The 21360-nt window shown below is 40.0% G+C and overlaps 1 protein-coding gene across 5 annotated transcripts in view; it reads left to right on the forward strand.

Moving 5' to 3' along the window:
- SPATA5 (spermatogenesis associated 5) overlaps positions 1-21360 on the forward strand; it is a 301993-nt gene that overhangs the window by 114417 nt on the left and 166216 nt on the right. Inside the window, exon 15 of one of the 5 annotated variants that reach the window (XM_043545493.1) lies at positions 1825-3067. The exons of the other annotated variants lie outside the window; for them this stretch is intronic. Coding sequence (XP_043401428.1) covers positions 1825-2097 — 273 coding nt within the window. The 3' untranslated portion in view covers positions 2098-3067. Of the gene's footprint in view, positions 1-1824; positions 3068-21360 lie in introns of those variants that run through there. 5 annotated transcript variants of the gene reach the window in all.

Consider the following 21360-nt stretch of genomic DNA (forward strand, 5'->3'; position numbering starts at 1 on the left):
TATCCCTATATTATTTCACAGTAGTGAAAAATAAAGTGGCACATCTGGCTTGCTATTGATCTTATTTTTTTTAAGCAACTGGGTGACTCTCCGGACTAACTGTTGAAAAATATGTTCTATTACAGAGCCATATTTTACAATGTCAATATTAGAAATGCAATCTTGGCTTATTAACTGCATCAACTCTCCATAGCATTGTTAACGATTTAGAAGGATTGATATTTTATAGAGGAAAAATAGACAAGACACAAAGGATCTGCATTATGTGACAAGATACAAGTATTATAGAAGACTCTTCTGTGTATTCGTCTCCCTACATAAGCCCTGCCAGGACACGCAACTGTCTAGCGGCAGACTCAGACAAGCAGTTCGCCCAACAATACCAGAGACGGCAACATACAGTTTATAATGAACTTTTACAGTTTGGATTGTTTTGCACTGTTGCACGTTGATACAGAAAAATAAAAGGAGCAGAGCAATAAGCATGACAATGGTCACAGCATGTCTGAGCATCAGTCATGGCCAGGATAGATGAGCTACAAGTCTAGATATTGGTATCTGCATGCAATTAAGACCTGTGAACAGCTGTAGGAGAAGCTGGAGAATTTCACAAGCTGGTTCCCAGTGGACACAGAAACCTGTTTCTTTTTTGGTGTGTCATCTTACATTTTCCTCTAGAACTTATAAAAATTTGTAAATGTTTAGGCAAAATAAACACAATTATTTCAAAGAGGAACAAAAAAAAGTCTGATGTCTGAGATATCTATCTATCTATCTATCTGTCTATCTATATCAGACTTTTTTTGTTCCTCTTTGAAATAATTGTGTGTGTGTGTGTGTGTATGTGTGTGTAAAGATAAAAACCAGAATTCCTAGAAGAAGTTAAATCAGATATCATATTAGCAACCTTATCTAATACTCTACGTTGTCTAGAGGGCTGCAAGAGCGCATTTGACTAATAAAGGGATGTATAGCAATACTATTTATTATTTATTATTTGTATTACAATAGCACCTTGAAGTCCCAATCAGGAATCCGGGCCCCTTGTATTATGTACTCTACAGACTGGAATAGAAGAAAGGTGGTACCTACCAAGTCTTTGTTTCATTCATCTATGGCATCTTTCTATAAGCGAGTGGGTTAAGGTAGTGAGGAAAAAGGTAACAGTGAATCAAGCAAATTTTGTACAATAACCTGTAGTTGTAGTACCTCACTTTCCAGCTAGTACGGAAAAAGGGGAATCTGGAAGAAAACTTTTGTGGTACATGATTTCTTTGCTAGTAGGTAGCAGGATATGTTGAAAGATGCTGAATGAAACACAAAGAGGATAAATGATAATGATAAAGCAAATGGAGATGCTCACACTTGATAATGATAAAGAAAATGGAGATGTTCCTTGAAGGAGGAGAGGATGTGAATTAAATCACAAATAGCTCAACTTTATTTCAGGAGTTGCTTTTTAGTGAATGTTTTCTGCAGAGGCCACAGATCAAGAAGAGACAGCATTAACCAGTCTGCAAGACAAGTCTTATTCCATGACTTAATAAGTAGCATGTGGCATATATAAGCAAGAACACACGCCAGGGTGTGTGTTCATCAGTCAACACACGAGGTGTGCGTAATTGGCAAGCACACACCCTGGAACATGTTACTGCACTTATAATACGACCATTTAATTTACTTTCATGAAGGCACGTAGTACTGTGTGCTGGGTTGCAAAAAGCTTTCATTTTTTAGAACAGTGTACTGTATTTTCACACATGTAATTTAAGTGAGTTAAAGATTTAAATGCCAATTTTAATTTTTAAGTACCTTTCTTTTCAGGTACCTGAGCTGCTATGCCGTCATTCTGTGTTGATGATGCCATTCCCTGAGTGGATGGGAGGAAATACAGATGCTGCTTTCATTCAAAATTTCCCCCTGTTGTTCCCCATTTTTCTCACTGCTCTGAGATGCCCCATCCACTCCTGGGGCAAAGAAGCCCAATTCTCAAAATACTTTGAGTGTAGACCTGACACTCCACTAGGAAACGCTGACATCAGAGGACATGCTCCTTTCACAGTGACATGGCTACATACCTGCAGCATGCCTGTATGACTGTTGTTTCTGGTGATTAATGCATGAGAAAGAACGAACCCAGTTTAACTTTCAGATCCAGGTTACATTTGCAGGTCTTGTAGTGTGGAAGAACATTTGTCTTGTGTAAACTGAGCATATTTTAACTGGAGGATGCTGAGATACAAATATAGAAACCCACAATAGCATTTGAACAGTGATATTTCAGAACAGAACGGTATTTTAACAGGCTTTGGAATGAGAGCAGAAACAGCTGGAGTAGCTGGGAAAAGCTAGATTGGATATTTTAATCTTTAAACTATATTTTTAAATAAAATGTAGGTTTTTGTAAATAGTACTATTTTTAAAATGGAAAATGGATCTTTTCCTTCTACCAGTACTGCTAGAAAAGACAGGTTTCAGAGTAGCAGCCGTGTTAGTCTGTATTCGCAAAAAGAAAAGGAGTACTAGTGGCACCTTAGAGACTAACCAATTTGTTAGTCTCTAAGGTGCCACTAGTACTCCTTTTCTTTTTGCTAGAAAAGAATTGATCATTCTGGATCTTGGGCAGATTTGGACTGTCTTCAACCCAAGCTCAAGTCTTTTTCCTTTTCTCAAAAACCACTAACTCAATTGGTCTTCAGTTCTGCAAACATTTATGTGTGCGCTGAGCTTTAAAGTTAAACATGTGTCTAAATGTTTGCAGAATCAGGGACCAGAAAACATGACTCATATTAGCATCTGATGCACCATAATCTGTTCTTGTTGCAACCACTAGCTGGGCTAAAACAGTATCTTCTTTTAGAACTTGTAAGCACCTTGGGTTTTGACATAGTTCTCCTGTGTCAATGTGATGACCCTTTTTCCTTTCCTCCTCTCCTGGTACTGCCAATGTGAGGAAAGAACTGCAGCTTTGCTTAGGGACAATCGGATGAGAAAGAAATTTAAAAAAAAAAAAAAAAGAAAAAAAAAAAGAAAAAAAAAAAGAAAGAAATGCTGGCTGGCCATCCTCCAAAACAGGTGATAGTGAAAGGAAAACAAATAGAAAAAGCATCCATTCACAACATCAGGGATTCCTCACCCCCCTTACACTAAGCACTTGTCTACACGCACAATTTGTACCACTTTAACTATACTGATATAGTTAAAACAGCTCAGCCCCCTAGTGTGGATAGTTGTACCAATATAAAACTGTCTTATACTGGTATATAGCTATTCCTGTATGGGGAGGGGAATATACTATTCTATATAGACATAAGCTGTACTGGTACAAGGCACATTTACACTGATATAACTGCATCCTAGTGATTAATTGGTATAACTATTTCTGCATAAAATCAGACCCTTAAACAAAATAGTTATATAGGTATAAAAACTGTGTGTAGACAAGACCATGACTCAGCTGTGTACTTGTGAGTTTATCCCCTTCAGAAAACCTGATTGATCGGGTATCTGTTGTTTGGAGGAAAGGGAGTTACAAAACATGAGGATTTTGAAAATAATTTGTTGTAACGTTTATTTGTTCTAAATATATTATGAAATAAAACCACGTGGAACGGAAAACTTAAAATAACATGAAATATTCTTACAGTATTTCTGCAACAAGTGAATCAGTGTCATTTTTCCATCCAAAGAGTTATAAAGTTAGTCGAAAGATAATTTTTGCTTCCTTGCATTCAGAGATTTCTTTGGTTGTAGTCCTTAGCTGCAATCTTAAATTCATTTTTTTTTTTTCTTTCTCTAAGGAGCTGTTGTGCATGTTTTCACTATTTCTCGCCACTGTTTTTACTGCACGTTTGTTTCAATAATCCTCTCCTGAAAACACAGCAGATTGTTTGTTTTGTTTTGTTTACACAGAATTGTAAATGTACCTTATCTGAAAAATCACAATAAAGTGAAGTCAGATATCCTAATGTTTTAGTTTGTTGGTCTAAGTTGTTGTGTTTTTAATTTGAAGCTTTAATACCTCCATTACAGCTCTGTCCCATATCCTATTCTACCAAGTACTAAGAAAGGAAACCTGAGTATTTCTAAAGCTTTTCATGCTCATCTCAGTGATTCCTGTAGTTGAAGAAACGTAGGATCAGCAGATGGCAGTCAAACCAAAGTTCAATCTGTTAGCTTGCTTAAGGTTTCAAAAGGCTACGCATATAAGAGTCTAGAGAGACAGACAGACACAATGGTTGATGATTTGTGCCAGAGAGGGTGTTCTTACAAATTGGTAAGAAAATATTGGTTTGTCAAACATTAGAAAAGAAGAGCTTTAATTCCTGCCCCTCTGGGATTTGTATTTTAGATCTTCATAGTTAGGAAGCTCTTGTAGTTTTTGGCTGCAGATGTGAATGTTTTTTTGAAAAGTACAAAAATTGGTGATTGGTTTGTCAAATATGGAGCTCTGTTACCATCCCTCTTTTACCAGGCATCTCACTTGTGTACTAAAAATTCTTTAAATGTAAAGATGTCTGCTTTCTCTGTAGCTGCTAGGAAGAGATTTGTTTTTGTGCTGAAGTCTCTTTCACCCTTTGGGATAATATGCTATTTTAATCAGTTAATTTTTTTTTTTTATGGGAACCATACTTTTCTCAATGAATAATGAGCAGAGTAAAGGACAATTTTTGTTTGTTTTTGTACTCTTTTAATTATGCTGTTTTGTAGAGTCCCAGATAAGTGGTTAAATAGTTCAGTGGGATATGGTATTTTTATTTGCTTCCTGTCATAAGCTATTGCAACAGTTGCTGCTTTGTATTCCAGACATGGCTACATTTCAGTGGCTGATGGAGTGATTTCCTATATTTACATCCCTTTTCTATTTCATGGTTGTAGTCAGGCTTAATTAGCCAAAATGTAGACCCATTAACAAAAGACACTGCAGTATCATTAAATATTAATAATTACTTTATTGTCGTTATAAATCCATGTCTGTTTTTCAAAGACATGTTAAATTTACTCACCCTTGCCATGCCACATCCTCTCCCACACCTTTCTTTCACTTGAAAACTAGTCTTGATTTTTAAATTACACTGTTTGGTTATTTGGCTTCAATTCTGGCTCAGTTGTGTAGTCTACTTGAAAAAAAAAATCTGGGAAATACTGTACATTTTATCATGAGTCTATTTTTAGTGCACACTTCATATCTCATCTCCCCTAAGGGGTTAATTTTGTGCTATTAACTGAAGAGCAGAGTTTACACTAAGCATTATTTAACATATACTGGTGGTATTACTGTACTTCCTGTTTTCTATTTGCAATAATAGGTTTGTAAAGAGGTGCCTTTGTGTAAATTCCTCACTGACATTCTAGGCAAGTATATTCATGTCTTGAAGTAAGCATGGAAGAGTAATGTGTTGGAACAATGCTAAAGAAGGAAATCTCTTTGTTTCATAAATGATACTCCGAAAGCACTTTAAGAATAATTTTTTAAAATGTCAGCTATGCATTTGTTTTGTTTCCTTGCTTATATTATTCTGCTTGAATTTGTTCTGAAACCCATAGAAAAAAAATCATTGTGATCAACCAGAAACTGTCTGTATGTTTGCAGTGAATTGGATTGTAAGACTGACACTGTTCTGTAACGCAAGAGCAGATTCACTCAATAACATGTGTATTAGAGAATTTGAAAGTTTGAGAATAAATGTGTGTACCATAACTGGATGAAATGCTTTCCTGGTATATTTATGAATCCAGTTTAAGGTTGCTGGTTAAATAAATGGGTTTGGAGCTTTTTACCCCATAAAGCCCTGTGTCCAGTTTTTTTGTTTGAAATGGTTATGGAATTACCAAGATACTTAGGATGACCAAAACTGATATCACAACGGAGAGTGTCTAAACTAATTAGGTTTTGTTAGCAAAAGCCATTTTTTAATGCTTACTGACCATCTGGTTAGTTTTGAAGTGTATTTTGAGTCTCCAGGGAAGTAGAGAGATGTTACAGATAAAGACACGAGGAACATTTTAAACATTTATTTTGGAAAGTAATTAAGTGTCCTTTATTGTGGAGGCCAAGGGATTAAAAATCCTGTGGTAAAGCTTTGCGTGTTGTACTCTCTTGACTTAATAAGTTTCAATCACAGAATAATTTTGGAGAGAGAGTTCATTTCATACTGTTTATGCTCCTTAGGACTTAGTAAGTAGACAAGTTGTACCATTTTAACTATACCAGCATAGTTAAAGCAGTACAATCACCCGAGTGTTGATGCAGTTATATTGGTAGAAAGCTGCTTAGGGAGCCCTCTCCCACCCTTAGCAGCAGGAGTATACAAGAATACACCCGTATTTGGAGCTAGTGTGGATCCGATCCATCTTTGTCTTGCACCATGTGTAGTCATTTGCACCAGTGCAAAGGGGATGTTAAACATTGCTGTTCTCAGTGGCATTTTACACTCACTTTGCACAGGTAAATGACTACACAAGGTGCATGACAGTGGTAATTTGGGCTTTCTGTGTAGTAGCAGTTTATGAGAGCAGCCTAATGGGAGTGAGCGCTTTGCACTTTTATTTTGAAACTACAGAACTGTACATCACAGTATGAAAGGGTATAATATAAAAGTACTAGTATTACCAGTAGATGTGAAAGCAATAGAGGGGTGTGGGGGTGCAGAGTGAGTGAAAACTCTAAATACTGTATTATGTAAAGAAACAGGCTAAAATCTTCTAAAATTACCTTCCCTGCTACTAATTGAGAGGACTTTGGATATACTGGTTAGCCCTGCTTTTCTTCCAAAATATTCCAGAAACTTTGAATGATAGAGAGGCAGGATCTTTTGCAACTGTTGATGTTTCATCAAAAACTTAAAGGGAGCAGAGTTTTGATCATTGCTATATACATAGATTTAAGGAGGTTTTATCTGTCCCAGAATCGTTCAGTCTATTTAAATTTGATTTCAAAGACATTGCTGCCTTTGATGAAATTTTGCTAAAATCAAAATCTTCCTCCAACCCTGCCAAACTGAATTGTTTAGATCAATGCCATACATATATTTTATGACTTGGAATAACAAATTCCTGGGCTTCCATAGTAGTCCTGAAAGAGTAGTATTGGGTACAGGTGCTTTGGATGATGATGAAAGGATTCTGAGTCTATTTCAAATGGCAATAGGAACAGGAACATTTGTGCTATAGCAGGGTTTGCAAGGTACTTTACAAACACAGAGGAAGCCAGACTGCCTTTGTTTGGGAGTGTTGGTGCAGATGTGAGTGCCTTGAATGCAGACCCTAGAGTCATTTTGCCTGTGGGAAAAAAAGGCAAAATATGTGCAAGGGTGCTAGAAAACTGTGCTCATATTAGCCACTTACATCTCCTTTTAAGAGGAGCAATGTGTATCCATCTCCCCTACCCTCAGTACTAGCATCAGCATTTAAGCACTAGCTGTTATGTAGGAGATCCCCTGCCTCATCCCCAAACTACATGACACCATTTAGAGTGTAGAACACAGCTGGCCACGTTAGCAACTGCCCCCAGCTCCACCTTCAACCCAGGGATACAAACACTATCTTCTGGTTTCCTCCTGCAAGGGTGGGAAGGGGCTTTCTGAATCTGCCCCCTCCCCCCACTATGTGGTTGTGCAAAAAGCAGCCATAATCTAGCCCTAACTAGACAGATATGTCACCACAGCAAGGCAAGGGGAAAGGATGGGGGTGGCGCGGGTAAGAAGGCAAAGCAAAGGGAAAGGAGGAGTGAGCTAGAAAGAACATGACTTTTTTTTTTTTTCCTTTTTCAATGACTTGTCTCCATTTTGTAACACGGCTTTTTATATCAACACTATATGCATAGGTTAGACATGGGAGTGTCTGCAGGAAGTTTCCAAATGAGGGGGTTAGTAGAGGAAAGCAACCCAAAAGAGTGGGATTTAAAAGAGAGGGAAAAAATAATATAAGAATAGTATTGTCACTGCTGGTGTAGGTTATAAGATTTATGTAGAACTTTATTATGTTACTCCTGCTGAATCAGTTCTTTTTTTAAATATTCACTCCAGGATTATGTGAATATCAGAGGTCTACAAATGGTTAAATTAGCCCTTTAATAGTTCTTGTATTTTGAAGATTACCTAAATTTATGCTGTGACTGAAAACAAATGCAATTTATTTGTTTAAATAAAAAAAATCAATCAACCAACAACAAGCTAAACAAATGTAGCTGTATATTAATTCATTCTACTGTTGCACTTAACGTGACATTGTTTTTACTTTTTCTATCCTTTCCATTTCATGACAAATTTTTATGGAGAAAGATAAGTTAAGAGCAAGTACTGTATAATTAAACTTTTTAAGACAGAGACGTGACACTTCAGCAGCAAAAAGTATATATCTTGTCACGGGTTATACTTTTTCTTTTTTTTATTAGCTTTTGCCATGTATTATATACACACAAGTGTTCCCCGTTATCAGATCACTGTTTTGTTAGAACAAACTAGATGAAAAGCACTGGTGAATCTATAACTACCAGAGCTGTTCAAATGCTATTTTTCCTTCAAATTCAAAATACTAGCTATATTACACTTTTACCAGTCAGATCTTTTAGCAAATATAATTTAATTTTGTAAATTACTTGTAAATACTATGGAAAAGTTAAATTATATTATAGATTATTATTATATTATAGATTATATTATGGATTATAATATAGAAATATATTATATTATAGAAGAGAAGTTTCTGTTCTTTTGCTCTTTGTTTGACTTCAGTTTTCAACTGTTCTTTAAATTACATTCTAAGGAAGCAGTATGTTTAATCCTTGAAATCGTCGTCGTCCTGTTCTATAGTCTGAAAGGGGGGGAAAAAAAGGTAGGGAATTTCCTCTTCAGATATTCTTGTTTCCTGCTTTCTCTTTAAGCTTTCTGTAAGATAATGTTTCCTCGAGTAACGTCAACTGGTGAAAGGCTAACAGTAGCAATTTTGCGTGTACAGTACATAGTTTGAGAGAAAATTTGAAATCAGTTCATACTTTTGCAAATGTTCCTGTGCCTAGGACAACAGAAATTGACCTAATTTTAGAGCTAAATAGTTCCCCTACAGTAGTATAAAAGAACGCCTTTAATTTTGACACTTCTGCCTCAAATCCTTCTTAGGTCTTCTCTACCACAAAGGTTGGACTACTTTAACTGTACCTGTATAGTTAAAGTGACACAACCCCTCCACTGTGGATGCAGTTATGCTGGTACAAAGCACCTTTATTTTGGTATAGCTATTGTACACAAAGGGGAATAAGCTATATCGGTATAAGACACCTTTATGCTGTATAACTGTGTCCATGCTAAGGGTATGTCCACACTACGAAATTAGGTCGATCTTATAGAAGTCAATTTTTAGAAATCGATTTTATACAGTCGATTGCGTATGTCCACACTAAGTGCATTAAGTCGGCAGAGTGCATCCTCACTACCGTGGCTAGCATCGACTTACGGAGCGGTGCACTGTGGGTAGCTATCCCACAGTTCCTGCAGTCTCCGCCGCCAATTGGAATTCTGGGTTAAGCACCCAATGCCTGATGGGGCAAAAACATGCAAAAACGCCATATTTCGGTGTGACCGTTGTGTTTCTCTCCTTGATGCAAACCCACCCCCTTTGCTGATTTTAATTCCCTGTAAGCCAACCACCGTCCCCCCTTCGAAATAAAGTAACTATTGTTTTGAAACCATTCTTTCTTTATTAATTAAAAAAAAATGAGATAGTTGACAAGGTAGCCTGGGTGGGGTGCGGGAGGAGGGAAGGACAAGGCCACCTTGTTTATTGTAGCCACACTGAAAATCCAACTGTTTGAATGACAGCCTTCTGTTGCTTGGGCCATCCTCTGAAGTGGAGTGGCGGGGTGCCCGGAGCCTTCTCCCCTGGCGTTCTTGGGCGTCTGGGTGAGGTGGCTATGGAACATGGAGAGGAGGGTAGGCGGTTATACAGTGGATGCAGTGAGGGTCTGTGATCTTGTTGGCTTTCCTGCAGCTCCAACAGACACTTCATCATGTCCGTTTGCTCCCCCATTAGCCTCAGCATCACGTCCTGCCTCCGCTTTTCGCGCTCACTTAATTCTTTCCTGGCCTCTGCCACTGAATGCCTCCATGCATTAAACTGTGCCCTATCAGTGTGGGAGGACTACATGAGCTCGGAAAACATCTCATCGCGAGTGTGCTTTTTCGCCTTCTAATCTGCAATAACCTCAGGGTCGGAGATGATAGGGGGAGCGTAGAAACATTTTCACCTCGGGGGAGATAAAAAGGGTGCGTAAAATTGGGTTGGCTTCTTATGCCTTCATAACATGTGGGAATGTTTTCAAACTGCAGTCCCCCCCTTTCCCAGAGCAAGCAATGGGTTGGGTTTCACATTTAAAAGGAGGGGCTGCAGTATTTGGGTAGATGTGCAACACGCAGCTACGCCCACCCCACCGCGTGGCTATTCTCTGGGATGATCCCTTTTAGCCAAGCGCAAACAGCCCAGCATGAAGGGGGTCCTTTTACTGTTCCCTTACAAAAATTCCCCTATTTCAACCAGGTGACCGTGAACACTATTGCTTTTAAACCCTTTACTGTAGTTACAAATGTGCACTCACCAGAGCTGCCTTCTCCGCCTTCAGGGTCGGGGATCCCGCCTTGGAAGTGTATTGGCTCCAGGGTGATGAAAAGGTCCTGGCTGCCGGGGAGAACGGATTCACTGCTTGCCTGCTGTGCATTCTCCTCTTCATCCTCCTCCACTTCCTCATCCACAAAATCCTCCTCCATGCGGTGTGAGACTCCTCCCTTGTAGGTGTCCACAGACAGTGGTGGGATAGCGGTAGGGTCCCCCCCTAGAATGGCATGCAGCTGGTCATAGAAGCGGCATGTATGGGGCTCTTGAGCTGGTGCGACCGTTTGCCTCCTTTGTCTTTTGGTAGGCTTGCCTGAGCTCCTTAACTTTCACGTGGCACTGCTGTGTGTCCCTGGTGTAGCCTCTGCCCTGTGAGATTTTGGCAAATATATTTACATTTCTTCTTTTGGATCAGAGTTCTGCCTGCGCAGATTCTTCTCCCCATACAGCAGTCGGATCCAGTGTCTCCCTTTTGCTCAATGCTGGAGCTCGTTTGTGATTCTGGGGGGACTGCATGGTCACCTGTGCTGCTGAGCTTGCCACGCTGACCAAACAGGAAATGAAATTCAAAAGTTCCCAGGGCTTTTCCTGTGTACCTGGCTAGTGCATCGGTGTTCAAAGTGCTGTCCAGAGCTGTCACAATGGAGCACTCTGGGATAGCTCCCGGAGGCCAATACCGTCGATTTGTGTCCGCAGTACCCCAAGTTCGACCCAGCAAAGTCGATTTTAGCACTACTCCCCTCGCCGGGGAGTACAGAAGTCGATTGTAAGAGCCCTTTAGGTCGACGGAACGGGGTTGGTTGTGTGGACGCAGTCATTTTTAAATCGACCTAACGCGGCTAAATTCTACCTAACCCTGTAGTGTAGACCAGGCCTAAGGGTTGACTGCTATAACTATTTTTGCATAAAATCCCGCCCCTAACTTTAGTCCATAGGCTTTTGCTGTGCCTTAAGTGATCACTTTTAGACATGGGCAAAAAACAATTTTTTGGTTTGCTGGCATTTCTGAAAAAAAAAATTGGGTTGAACCGAAAATGACATTTTTCAAAAATTTTCAATTGAAGTAAAAAAGAGGGGGAAAATTGAGTTGAAATGAACCAAAATGTTTTGGTAATGTCAAAAAATTAGTACCTGAAAAAAACTTTCAATTTTGAGAAAAGGAAAGGACTGCAAAACAGACAAAAGAGGTGGTGTTAGTGTCTCCCTTCTAAGCTTTAGCCCAGGGAAAAGTGAGACATGAGCTCCGTTCCCCCTCTGTCTGATGTGGAGAAGAGTTTTGAACACAGGTCTCCCACATTGCAGGAGAGTGCAGTAGCCACTGGGCTGTGGAATATTCTCAATTGCTCTTCTTAAACCTGTTCCACTTTTTATAAACAATTAAATAGTCATTGGAGCAGGAATTTGAACTTGGGTCTCCTACATTTTAGGTGACTGCTTTAATTACCAAGCTATAGAGGTTTTTCCTCACTCTTGTTCCTTAGCCCAGTGACTATTCATTGTTGTTCATAGTGGCACTTCACAGTCATTCATGATGACGTTAAACTTGGTGTGGACACTCTTAGGGCTTGTCTACACTGGCCATTTACAGTGCTTCAACTTTCTGGCTCAGGGGTGTGAAAAAACACCCCCTTGAGCGTAGGAAGTTTCTGCTGTGTAAAGCACCAGTGTAGACAGTGCACCAGCGCTGGGAGCCGCGCCCCTCATGGAGGTGGTTTTTTTTTTTTTTTTTAAGAGCTGTGTTGCGACCACACAACGCACGTTAAAGCAGTTCCAGTGTAGACTAGCCTTTATTCAGGATTAAAGAGGCCTTAATTTGATTTAGTTTATTCACTTCTCAAGTGAATTCTGACTCTTGGTTTCTACACAGGGGTTTGATGTGGTTTATCTAATCCACTTTAAATTAACACTTGTAGGTAATTTGGATTAATTTTTCTGAGTGTCCCAGTATAGACCAGCCCTAAATTTGGCCCTTAGGAATTTCTGTAAAGCTTGAAAATAGCTGAGCTCTGGCTGGCACAGGCCAACCATGTATTTTTATTTGCAGTGTAGACATACCCTCTGTGCTAAATAGATTGGGGCAGTATGCTCAGTACTACTCCTGTGCAGAAGGCTCAGAGCTAGATGTCAGCTGCAGCCATCACACCTCCATTTGGGAAAGGGAAAGTGCCACTGGATGAAGAGCTAGGAGGAAGCCATGTGTTCTAGTCTCAGCTCTTCCACTAACTTTTACTTCTGTTCACAACTCTTACAGATAAGGTCTCATGTAGAAGGCAGACAAGTATCAGTCACCTGTTTTGCTAGTAAAGTAAGTGAGAAGTTGCACAAGGTCACTTCTGGCAAAACCCAGTTATCTGATCTATCAGATATCATCTAATTAGTCACACGGCCTTTCAGAAAAAAATGTGCCTGACCTGTGCATTTGGTTTTGTTGCCTGTAACCAGGAGATCCCACACTCTGCTTAAAAGCCAGAAGTAGAAACCAGGATCTCTAATTCTTAACATTCTTCTGCTGCCTAGCAAATAGCTGTGTAAGCCACTAGCAAAGCCCCACACGTCTTGCCCTCATAGAGAATAATGGTCTGTTGTTGCCAATTGCTCTTCTTGTTCATGTGGAAGAGGTCAGTGCTGTCGATCTGTTATCACTATTTGTGTTACCATAGTGTGGAGGAGCCCTAGTTACGGACCCGGACCCCATTGTGTTAGATACTGTAAAAACTCAGACCAAAAAGCCGGGTCCCTGCCCCCAAAGAACTTGTGGTCTTGGGTTCTCACATGGCAGATGTCCCATTCCAGGGATCAGTATTGTTTCAGATGATGGTATCCCCCCCTCCCCCGTTTGCTTTTAAAAACCCTAGAAAATTATATATAAAAAATATGCTAAAAGAAGGGTAAGGTTGCAAATCCAGCATCAGAAGTTAGGAAATGCCTGAATTAAGGCCACCTGTGCAACCTTAATTTGAACCCTTTGTGCATATGCATTATGATAGTGTCTTTGATTTCATGATCACATACTATTTGTTCTACAGGATTACTTAAGAATGAATGTAGCTCAGTGAAAATATTGACTTCATGTGCAGCAACAGTCAAAAAGCATATAAAATGTTAAGCTGAATTAGGAACAGAATAGAAAAGGGTTTTACATAAATCAATACTATGCCTTCACCTGGAATGCTCTGGTTAGGTCCAGTCACCTCCTCTCATAAAGAATACTGTGGAAATGGAGCAGGTTCAGAGATGAGCAATGAGAGTGATTGGGGAGTCAAGGAGAGATTGTAAACACTGAGGCTGTTCACCGTGGATAGATGAGTAAGAGGGGATGAATGTGTACAAAATAATTAATTCCCCAAATTAATGGAATAAGAAAGGAGACTGGGAATGTGTATTCATCATTTCTTCTAATACAAGAGCAAGGAGACACTAAATTAAATTGAAAGATGGAAAATTCAAAACTGGTGAAAAGAAGTACTTTTTCACAGAAGGCACAATTAATTTATAGAAATTATTGCTATGGAATATTGATTAGGCCAGTAGCTTAGCAGGGTTCCAAAAATTATATGATATCTATGTGCATAGCAAGATTATTCAGAAGTATAATAAAAAAAATTAAAATAAGGATATAAATACTTCAGGGCATAAGCCAACCTCTTATAAATAGAACTAGGATGAAACTTTTGAGGGCTTATTTATTTCAGAATCATTAAGTAGATTGGATGGGTGCTTGCCCATGAGCATACTGTGCCCAGTTTGATGGAAGAGAAAGGTCTGGGATTATTATCATTTAGAAAATGCAAATATTGACACGTTATCTTTGTCAAAAAGAAGGTGCCAAATGAGATGTTATGGTTAAGGCTACATTTTAGTCATGGGTATTTTTAGTAAAAGTCACAGACCGGTCGTGGGCAGTAAACAAAAAGTCACTGCCCATGACCTGTCCATGACTTTTACTAAAAATACCCATAAATAAAATTTGGGCGGGGGGCCACGAGTGCTGGGGGAGGTGGCCTGGGGGACCCTGCTGGTGGGGCGGCTGGTCAGTGCGGCCGGGATCTCCTGTTGCTGGAGAGGGGTTGGTGAGGTTCCCTACCCAGCTCCACATCCCTGCAGCTCATAGGCGGCGGAGGGGGCTCGGTGGGCTGCTCCCACCACAAGCATCGGCTCTGTCACAGCTCCCATTGACTGGGAACCACAGCCAATGGAGGCTGCGGGGGCAGGGCCTTGTAGGTGCGAGCAGCATGTGACACTGAGCCCCCCCCAGCTCCTTCACCACTTAGGAGCTGCAGGGCTGTGGGAGCCGGGGAGCCCCTCTCCCCTAGGTAAGACACCAACCCCTTCCCAGCCCCCTGCCCCTTCCCACACACCCAGACTGCTGCTGCTGGCCAACTTGGGCAGCCCCAGAGCCAGTAGCAGTGGCTGCAGAAGTCATGGAGGTCACGGAATCCGTTACCTCCGTGACGGACTCACAGCCTTAATTATGGTAGAAGACAGATCGGAACACTTTAAGTAAATACTGAATAATGAGACTATTCCTGCAGTGTTGACTGCAGGATTTTCTATTCAGAAGCAATACTTGTTTACATAACCCTATACAAAAATAAATTTTATAGTGTTGGTCCTACAAAAATATCACAGAATGCTTCCTTGCCATTTATAGGAAGTGTATGCAAATATCAGTAAGCTAGAGAATATAGTATATTCCACTAATAATGTAGGAATTACAAATGTAAATACAATTTCAACTGTATAGGAAAGCGCTTTCTTTCCTAGGATGGGAATTTTCTCTCCTATAGAAAGTGACTGTAGCTGTCTATTTTTTTTGTTTTGTTTTGTTTCTTTTTCTGTGTTCAGCTACTGTATAAAGATGACCATCGAAATGTTTTGGTTTTGTTTTAAAATGGTGCTTTTAAAATTGCTTCTTTATGTTGCATGAAAACCTGAAGGCAAAAATATTTTTCCTCCCTTCAAGTATCAGAAGTGTGTGTCTGACCTGGTGTTGCTGGAGGACATCCAGACCATCTCAGATCATATATGTTGTGGGTCTTACTCTCACCCTTAATTAAAGGGAGCTGAGGAGTTGAATTTCTCCAAGATATTCATTGGCCATTGTAGTTAAATAGCTATTGACAAATACTAATAGTGGAGTTATAAATGGTCTCTCACTTTCTTGCACTGTCATGGCACCATTTCACAAATTCCTGTCACTATATCAGAATTTCTAATGAACAGGAAAAGCAGAAACCACTCCCTCCCTTCATTCATACTTGGACATTTTCAAATAGCAATACTAGCAAAATGCAAATAATGAACACTGAATTATGTATGTCTGCTCAGTTGCTAGACTGAGATCTGATTCTCAGTGTTTTAGTAGTGTAATTCTTTGTGTCTTAGTGCTACTTATTAACGTTTATCTCAGCTTTTAATATTATCTGTTTCACTTTATCTCATCTATTTCACTTTAGGGTAAGAGAGAAAGGGAAGAAAAAAAGACAGCACACGTGCAGGGAAAACCTTATGCCTGTGGAGCAGATTACCTCCGGGATATGAAGTTGAAATGTTTGAAACGCCTTATGAGTTTGGCAGCTTTCCGTTTGCTTTCCCTTTTCCTTCCTTTCTTAGTCCTCCAGTAATAGCTCCCTTGTTCCTGAAGAACAAAACCAGCACTTAGTGGTCATTCAGAAAGACTCATTAAAAACAGGAATGGAGTAATTGTAAACAGGCCCAACCCCCTTCCATTCTAGCCTAGGGCATAGCAGTCTTATGTTGTCTGGCTCCAGACAATTTTTTGGGGAAAATGAACAAGAGTCTTTGGAAGTTAAAATCCTTCTTTGACAGTTCTTAGTCTTAAAAAACTAAGAGAGTAAATGAATTTTTATACAGTATTAATATTTGTTAAAAAGGACACTCTTCTGCTGATATACTCATCTCCCTTTTATAGTAAATCCTTTGCAAGTGCAGGATCTATAACAGCTGAAGGCCCAATTGTGACTAGAGTTGCCAAGCGTCCGTTTTTTGACCGGAACGCTTGGTCAAAAAGGGACCCTGACTACTGTGCTAAAAGTCCAGTCGATGGCGCAGTGGGGTCAAGGCAGGCTCCCGGAAGTGGCCAGCATGTCCGGCTTCTAGGCACAAGGGTGGCCCCAGCGGCTCCGCGCACTGCCCTCACCCTGAGCGCTGGCTCTGCAGCTCCCATTGGCCAGCCAATGGGAGCTGCAGGGGCAGCAAAGGCTGCACAGTGTGCTGCCTGGCTGCCCCTGCACCTAGGAGCCGGACATGCCGGCCACTTCCGGGGGCTGCCTGAGGTAAGCGCTGCGTGGCTGGAGCCTGCATCCCTCACCCCCGCCTGCACTTCAACCCCCTGCCCCAACTGGGAGTCCCCTCCTGTACCTTGAATCCCTCATTTCTGGTCCCACCCCGGAGCCCGCACCTCCAGCTGGAGCGCCCCCTCCCCACCCCATCCCAGCCCCCTGCCCCAGCCTGGTGAAAGTGAGTGAGGGTGGGGGAGAGCGAGCAACAGAAGGATGGGGGATGGAGTAAGCGGGGGTGGGATCTTGGAGAAGTTTTTGTGCAATTAGAAAGTTGGCAACCCTAATTGTGACTATTTTCCTGTGGACATGGGTAATGGCTATTTATTAAAGTGGTGATTCATTTACTAACAATTATCATTACTAGTAGGTAATCAATAAGTATTTCAGGCTGATTAACCTGTGTGAAGACCAAGAATTAATGGCAGTGATATACTTTGTGGGAAGTAACAGCAGTTTGCTGGCTAAATGGCATTTGCTGGGATTATTATAGCATAGATCTTTTATTACATAATTATGGAAAGAGTCTTTTGGTCAATTTTTTTTTTTTTTAACATCATTGACTCTCTGTAGCTGAGGAGATCTTGCAAACAATTTCTGGTTTATCTTTGGTACTGATGTTCCGTAATTACTGGACTAAATTCAGCCGTGGTGAAACACTGCTGATTTAAATGAAGCTGCCTGTGTGTGCCAGGACTGAACATGGCATTCTTTATTTTATTTGCTTCATTGTGCAGTTACTGTCTTCTCATTGACCACTATGTCTGCTACCACATATATGTCTCTGTCGCTAACAAAAACTAAGTGAGCATGTGCGCACATTTGCCAAAGTCCAGAAGTGGATTTAAAATTTCTCAGCATACCGTAGATACATGAATATACAAGGGGAAAAACAGATGCAGAAGTATTTTAACTGATGGAGCAGATTTACTGGAAAACTTTATCTTGTATGGGTGGTCATCACTGACTGAGTTGCAGCCAATCATTAGCACTTATTTCTTGCTTTCAGTAAATCCATTTAAGGATTTTTGCAGAAGGGAACATGTTAGTAATACCTTCCATATACTTAACTATATTAATAGCATCTATATTGGTATAAAAAGGCACTTCACAACTACAGAATTGTCCGTTTCAAGAGCAATGTTAAGGTGCAGGCAGAGATTTTCACTGCTAAAAGATGCAGAGCTCAGGTGCAAATGCCACTAGGAACCAATAGCAGTTTTGTGTTGCAAACAAAATGTCTTTGTTTATGGGGAAAACCAGCGTTATTAAAAGCAAACTAAATCCATCCAATTTATTCACTTCAGTAAATTATTGGTAGGAAATAAAACTGTTAACGTACTGATTACATGAGGAAACATTTATTTTGCTTAGTTTCTATTCATCCTCTATTTTAGTAAAATCTCACAGTTACTGTTTTCGTTTTCAAAAGCTAAGGACGATGGAAGGGGAAGGCATGTGGCGGGACAGTATGTACATGTTCTCTTTATATAACAAATCCAATGAGACAATTTTTCTGTGTGGAGTGGCTGGATTGATAGAATGTGGCATGGCTTCTTTCACCTGCAGCATAACCTCATGGTAGAAGACCATATAAATGGTCTGCTAAGTAATAGCTATATCATGGGAAGTCGTGCGTATTTATTGACTCAGAGCTTCACACCTGTTCTGTCATAACTACTTCCTCTCAGAATGTGGGGAAAAGAATGAAGTGCTCTACTTTCTTGCAAGATTGCCAGAGGCATTATGTCTGTGAATCGGAAAAACTTTTAAGTTAAACATCTACATTAAAGAAATCAACTTGTAATTTTATAGTTTACTCTGTGCACTTACACATTTTTAAAATGGCTTAGTAAATGGAATTTCTGTAACGTAATAAGTTATTTTAAATATTGTTTGTTTCAAGTGCCGTAGTTTTTACAAATTTTACTGTAAATGAAAAAAGTACATTCTGTAAACCTGATTTTGTATATTATTTTTTTAACCTTTGATTAGTTAAGTAGACTTTGACTATGGAAATTTAGGGCCTAATTCAACAAACAGATCTGGCTTCAGACATTAACTGTGGAATATGTATATGAATATGTATGTGGTTATATATTCATTGTGAAACTGGGGTCAGGTAGGATGGGAGTGGTAATAGTTTACTTTACAGTCTCAAATTTTTTTTTACATAAAACGTAGCTTGATGTTTCTGCTAAGCCTGAAATTATGAACAATGGTAATGTTGCCAACTCTTACATTTTAGTGAGGGTCTCACAATTTTTCTTGAAGCGCCCCATCCTTAAGTCCTGTGATTAAGAAGCTCAGATTTTTTCTTAAAGTAAGTTTCTGGGCCTCCTGGTTGTAGCAGAAAGCTTAAAAATTTGATTGAGTTCATCCTAATGGCTCAACTCATGTTTTTTGAATACTTAGCAATCCTGATATTAATATCATTAGGCTTTGGAGTCAGTGCCCCCATTGAAATGAAGGAGGGGCAGTTCACACTTTTCTTAAAGTAATTGTTTTTATCTGCAGATCCAAGAAGAGAAATATGTTTCCATAGTGCTGGAGGGAGGCAAGCAGCAGTAATCCTTTGCAGAGGAAATTAGTATTCCTAGATATGTTATGATGCAAAGGTCTATGGGGGGCTGAGAGAATAGCAGAAGCACATGCAGTGGATCTGCAAACAGTGGTGAAGTGCTGGGCCAAAAGCACTGTGTGTGAGGTAATGCAGTAGGATGTGATGGCTTTTCCTCATATCCAGGAATATCATTGACAACCCTCAAGCATCAAAGCCAGCTGGGCTGGAGACTCTGTCGTTTAACTCCATGATTAAGGATATGAGTACAAAGCAGTTTGGAGGTGCTTTCTGTTGTGGGTAGACAGACACATGCTAACTCTGTTGGAGCTAGTGCACTAAAAATAGCACTGTGGCTCTGACAGCATGGGCAGTTGCTCTGGCTAGGCACCCAAGTACAGTCGCGCCTGAGCTGCCAGCTATGCTGCTATTTTCAGTGCACTAACAGGGAGCAAAAACAAGTCTGGAGGTTCAAGGTCTAACCAATGGTTACATGCAATTGGCAGACAAGAGATTTATGGGAAACTTCAAGGACAGGAAGAAGGAGAATGAGAGAGCTTGATAAACTAACAATTTACTTTAAAGCACGTAGTATTAAACCAAAATACATTGTTTCAATTTAATTCAAAAATGCGGCTGAGGGAAGCGGGGCAATAACAGAACAGAAATTTCCATTTTATGAGTTGCAGTGTATACCGACAATAAAACGCTTAGAGAGCAAGCAGAGTGGTACTTTTCCTTTGTGTTCTAATACTAGCTCGCCTTACAGCTAGATGGAGAATTGGAACAAGTTCTCTGTTCTGCTAGCAAAGCTTCTATGTAAATACCTTTGCTTCCTGATCCTCATGAGCTCCAGCAGCTCTGTTAATGTCTGCAAATAACTTCAGTAGAGAAACCTCTGAAATCATATTGAGGTGAAAGGATTAATTAAATATTATAACACCTCCTGGTTTTTTGTGGGGGGATTAACTCCCTATGTTCTCCCCAGTTAGATTTCCAGGTAGAATTGTATTATAATCTGATGCAAATTGACCACAAAATGCTAGTGTTTTTAGATTACTGGACGCAGTGTCCGCACTGCTATTTTTAGCTCGATTCCTGCTAGCGCAAGTCTGTGTACTGGGGCTGGTAATTTAAATTTGGGACTAAAAAGAGAAGAGGCCCTGGTTGCTAGCAACCTTCAAACTGCACTTGGACATAGTGCAAAGGAGGGGCTGCAGAGAGCCAGCTGTGGCTTTCTGATTTAGGGTGCCTGGCCCTGGTGAAAGTTAGGGCTGCACAGGGGCAATAAAGTGGCTTTAGTGGACCAGGTAATCTGGCCCAGAATGTCTAAAATAGAAACCACTACACTCTGAAAAAATTCCCTTGTACATTTATGGGTGTTTATGAATTTTCAGGCTTCTGCTTACATCCAGCCACAATTTCTGAAAATGCCATTAAAAGAAGCAAGTATCTCATGTATAAAACAAAAATATTGGTACACATTACTAACCCATTGACATACTTCAATAATTTGAAGCGCGCAACTTCCCCAAGGCATCTTTAAATAACACAGCCTGTGAGATGCGATTGAAGTACTGCAGATTAATTCAGAATGTGATATTTTTCGTATTTCTGTGTTTGGGCACCATCTTATTAGTTTTGACTTCCACAGTTGACAGTATTCACAATAGCTTCCATGATGGACAAACATACAGGTGATCCTGTCCACTAGAAGAGTTATTTCCGATCAGGTCTCCCACTGAGGAAAAAAATACTAATTTTTTAAAAAACACAGGCCATGGAAATTATATCAACGTGTAGTTACTTTTGAAGTGATAAGTGCTGTAGTGTTACTAAAGCTCCCTTCCTTTCCTTTGTTCTGTCATTACCTAAAATGAGATTGTTGTTTTATAA

This window comes from Chelonia mydas, chromosome 4 (genome assembly GCF_015237465.2).
Source record: "Chelonia mydas isolate rCheMyd1 chromosome 4, rCheMyd1.pri.v2, whole genome shotgun sequence".
Taxonomy (NCBI): Eukaryota; Metazoa; Chordata; order Testudines; family Cheloniidae; genus Chelonia; species Chelonia mydas.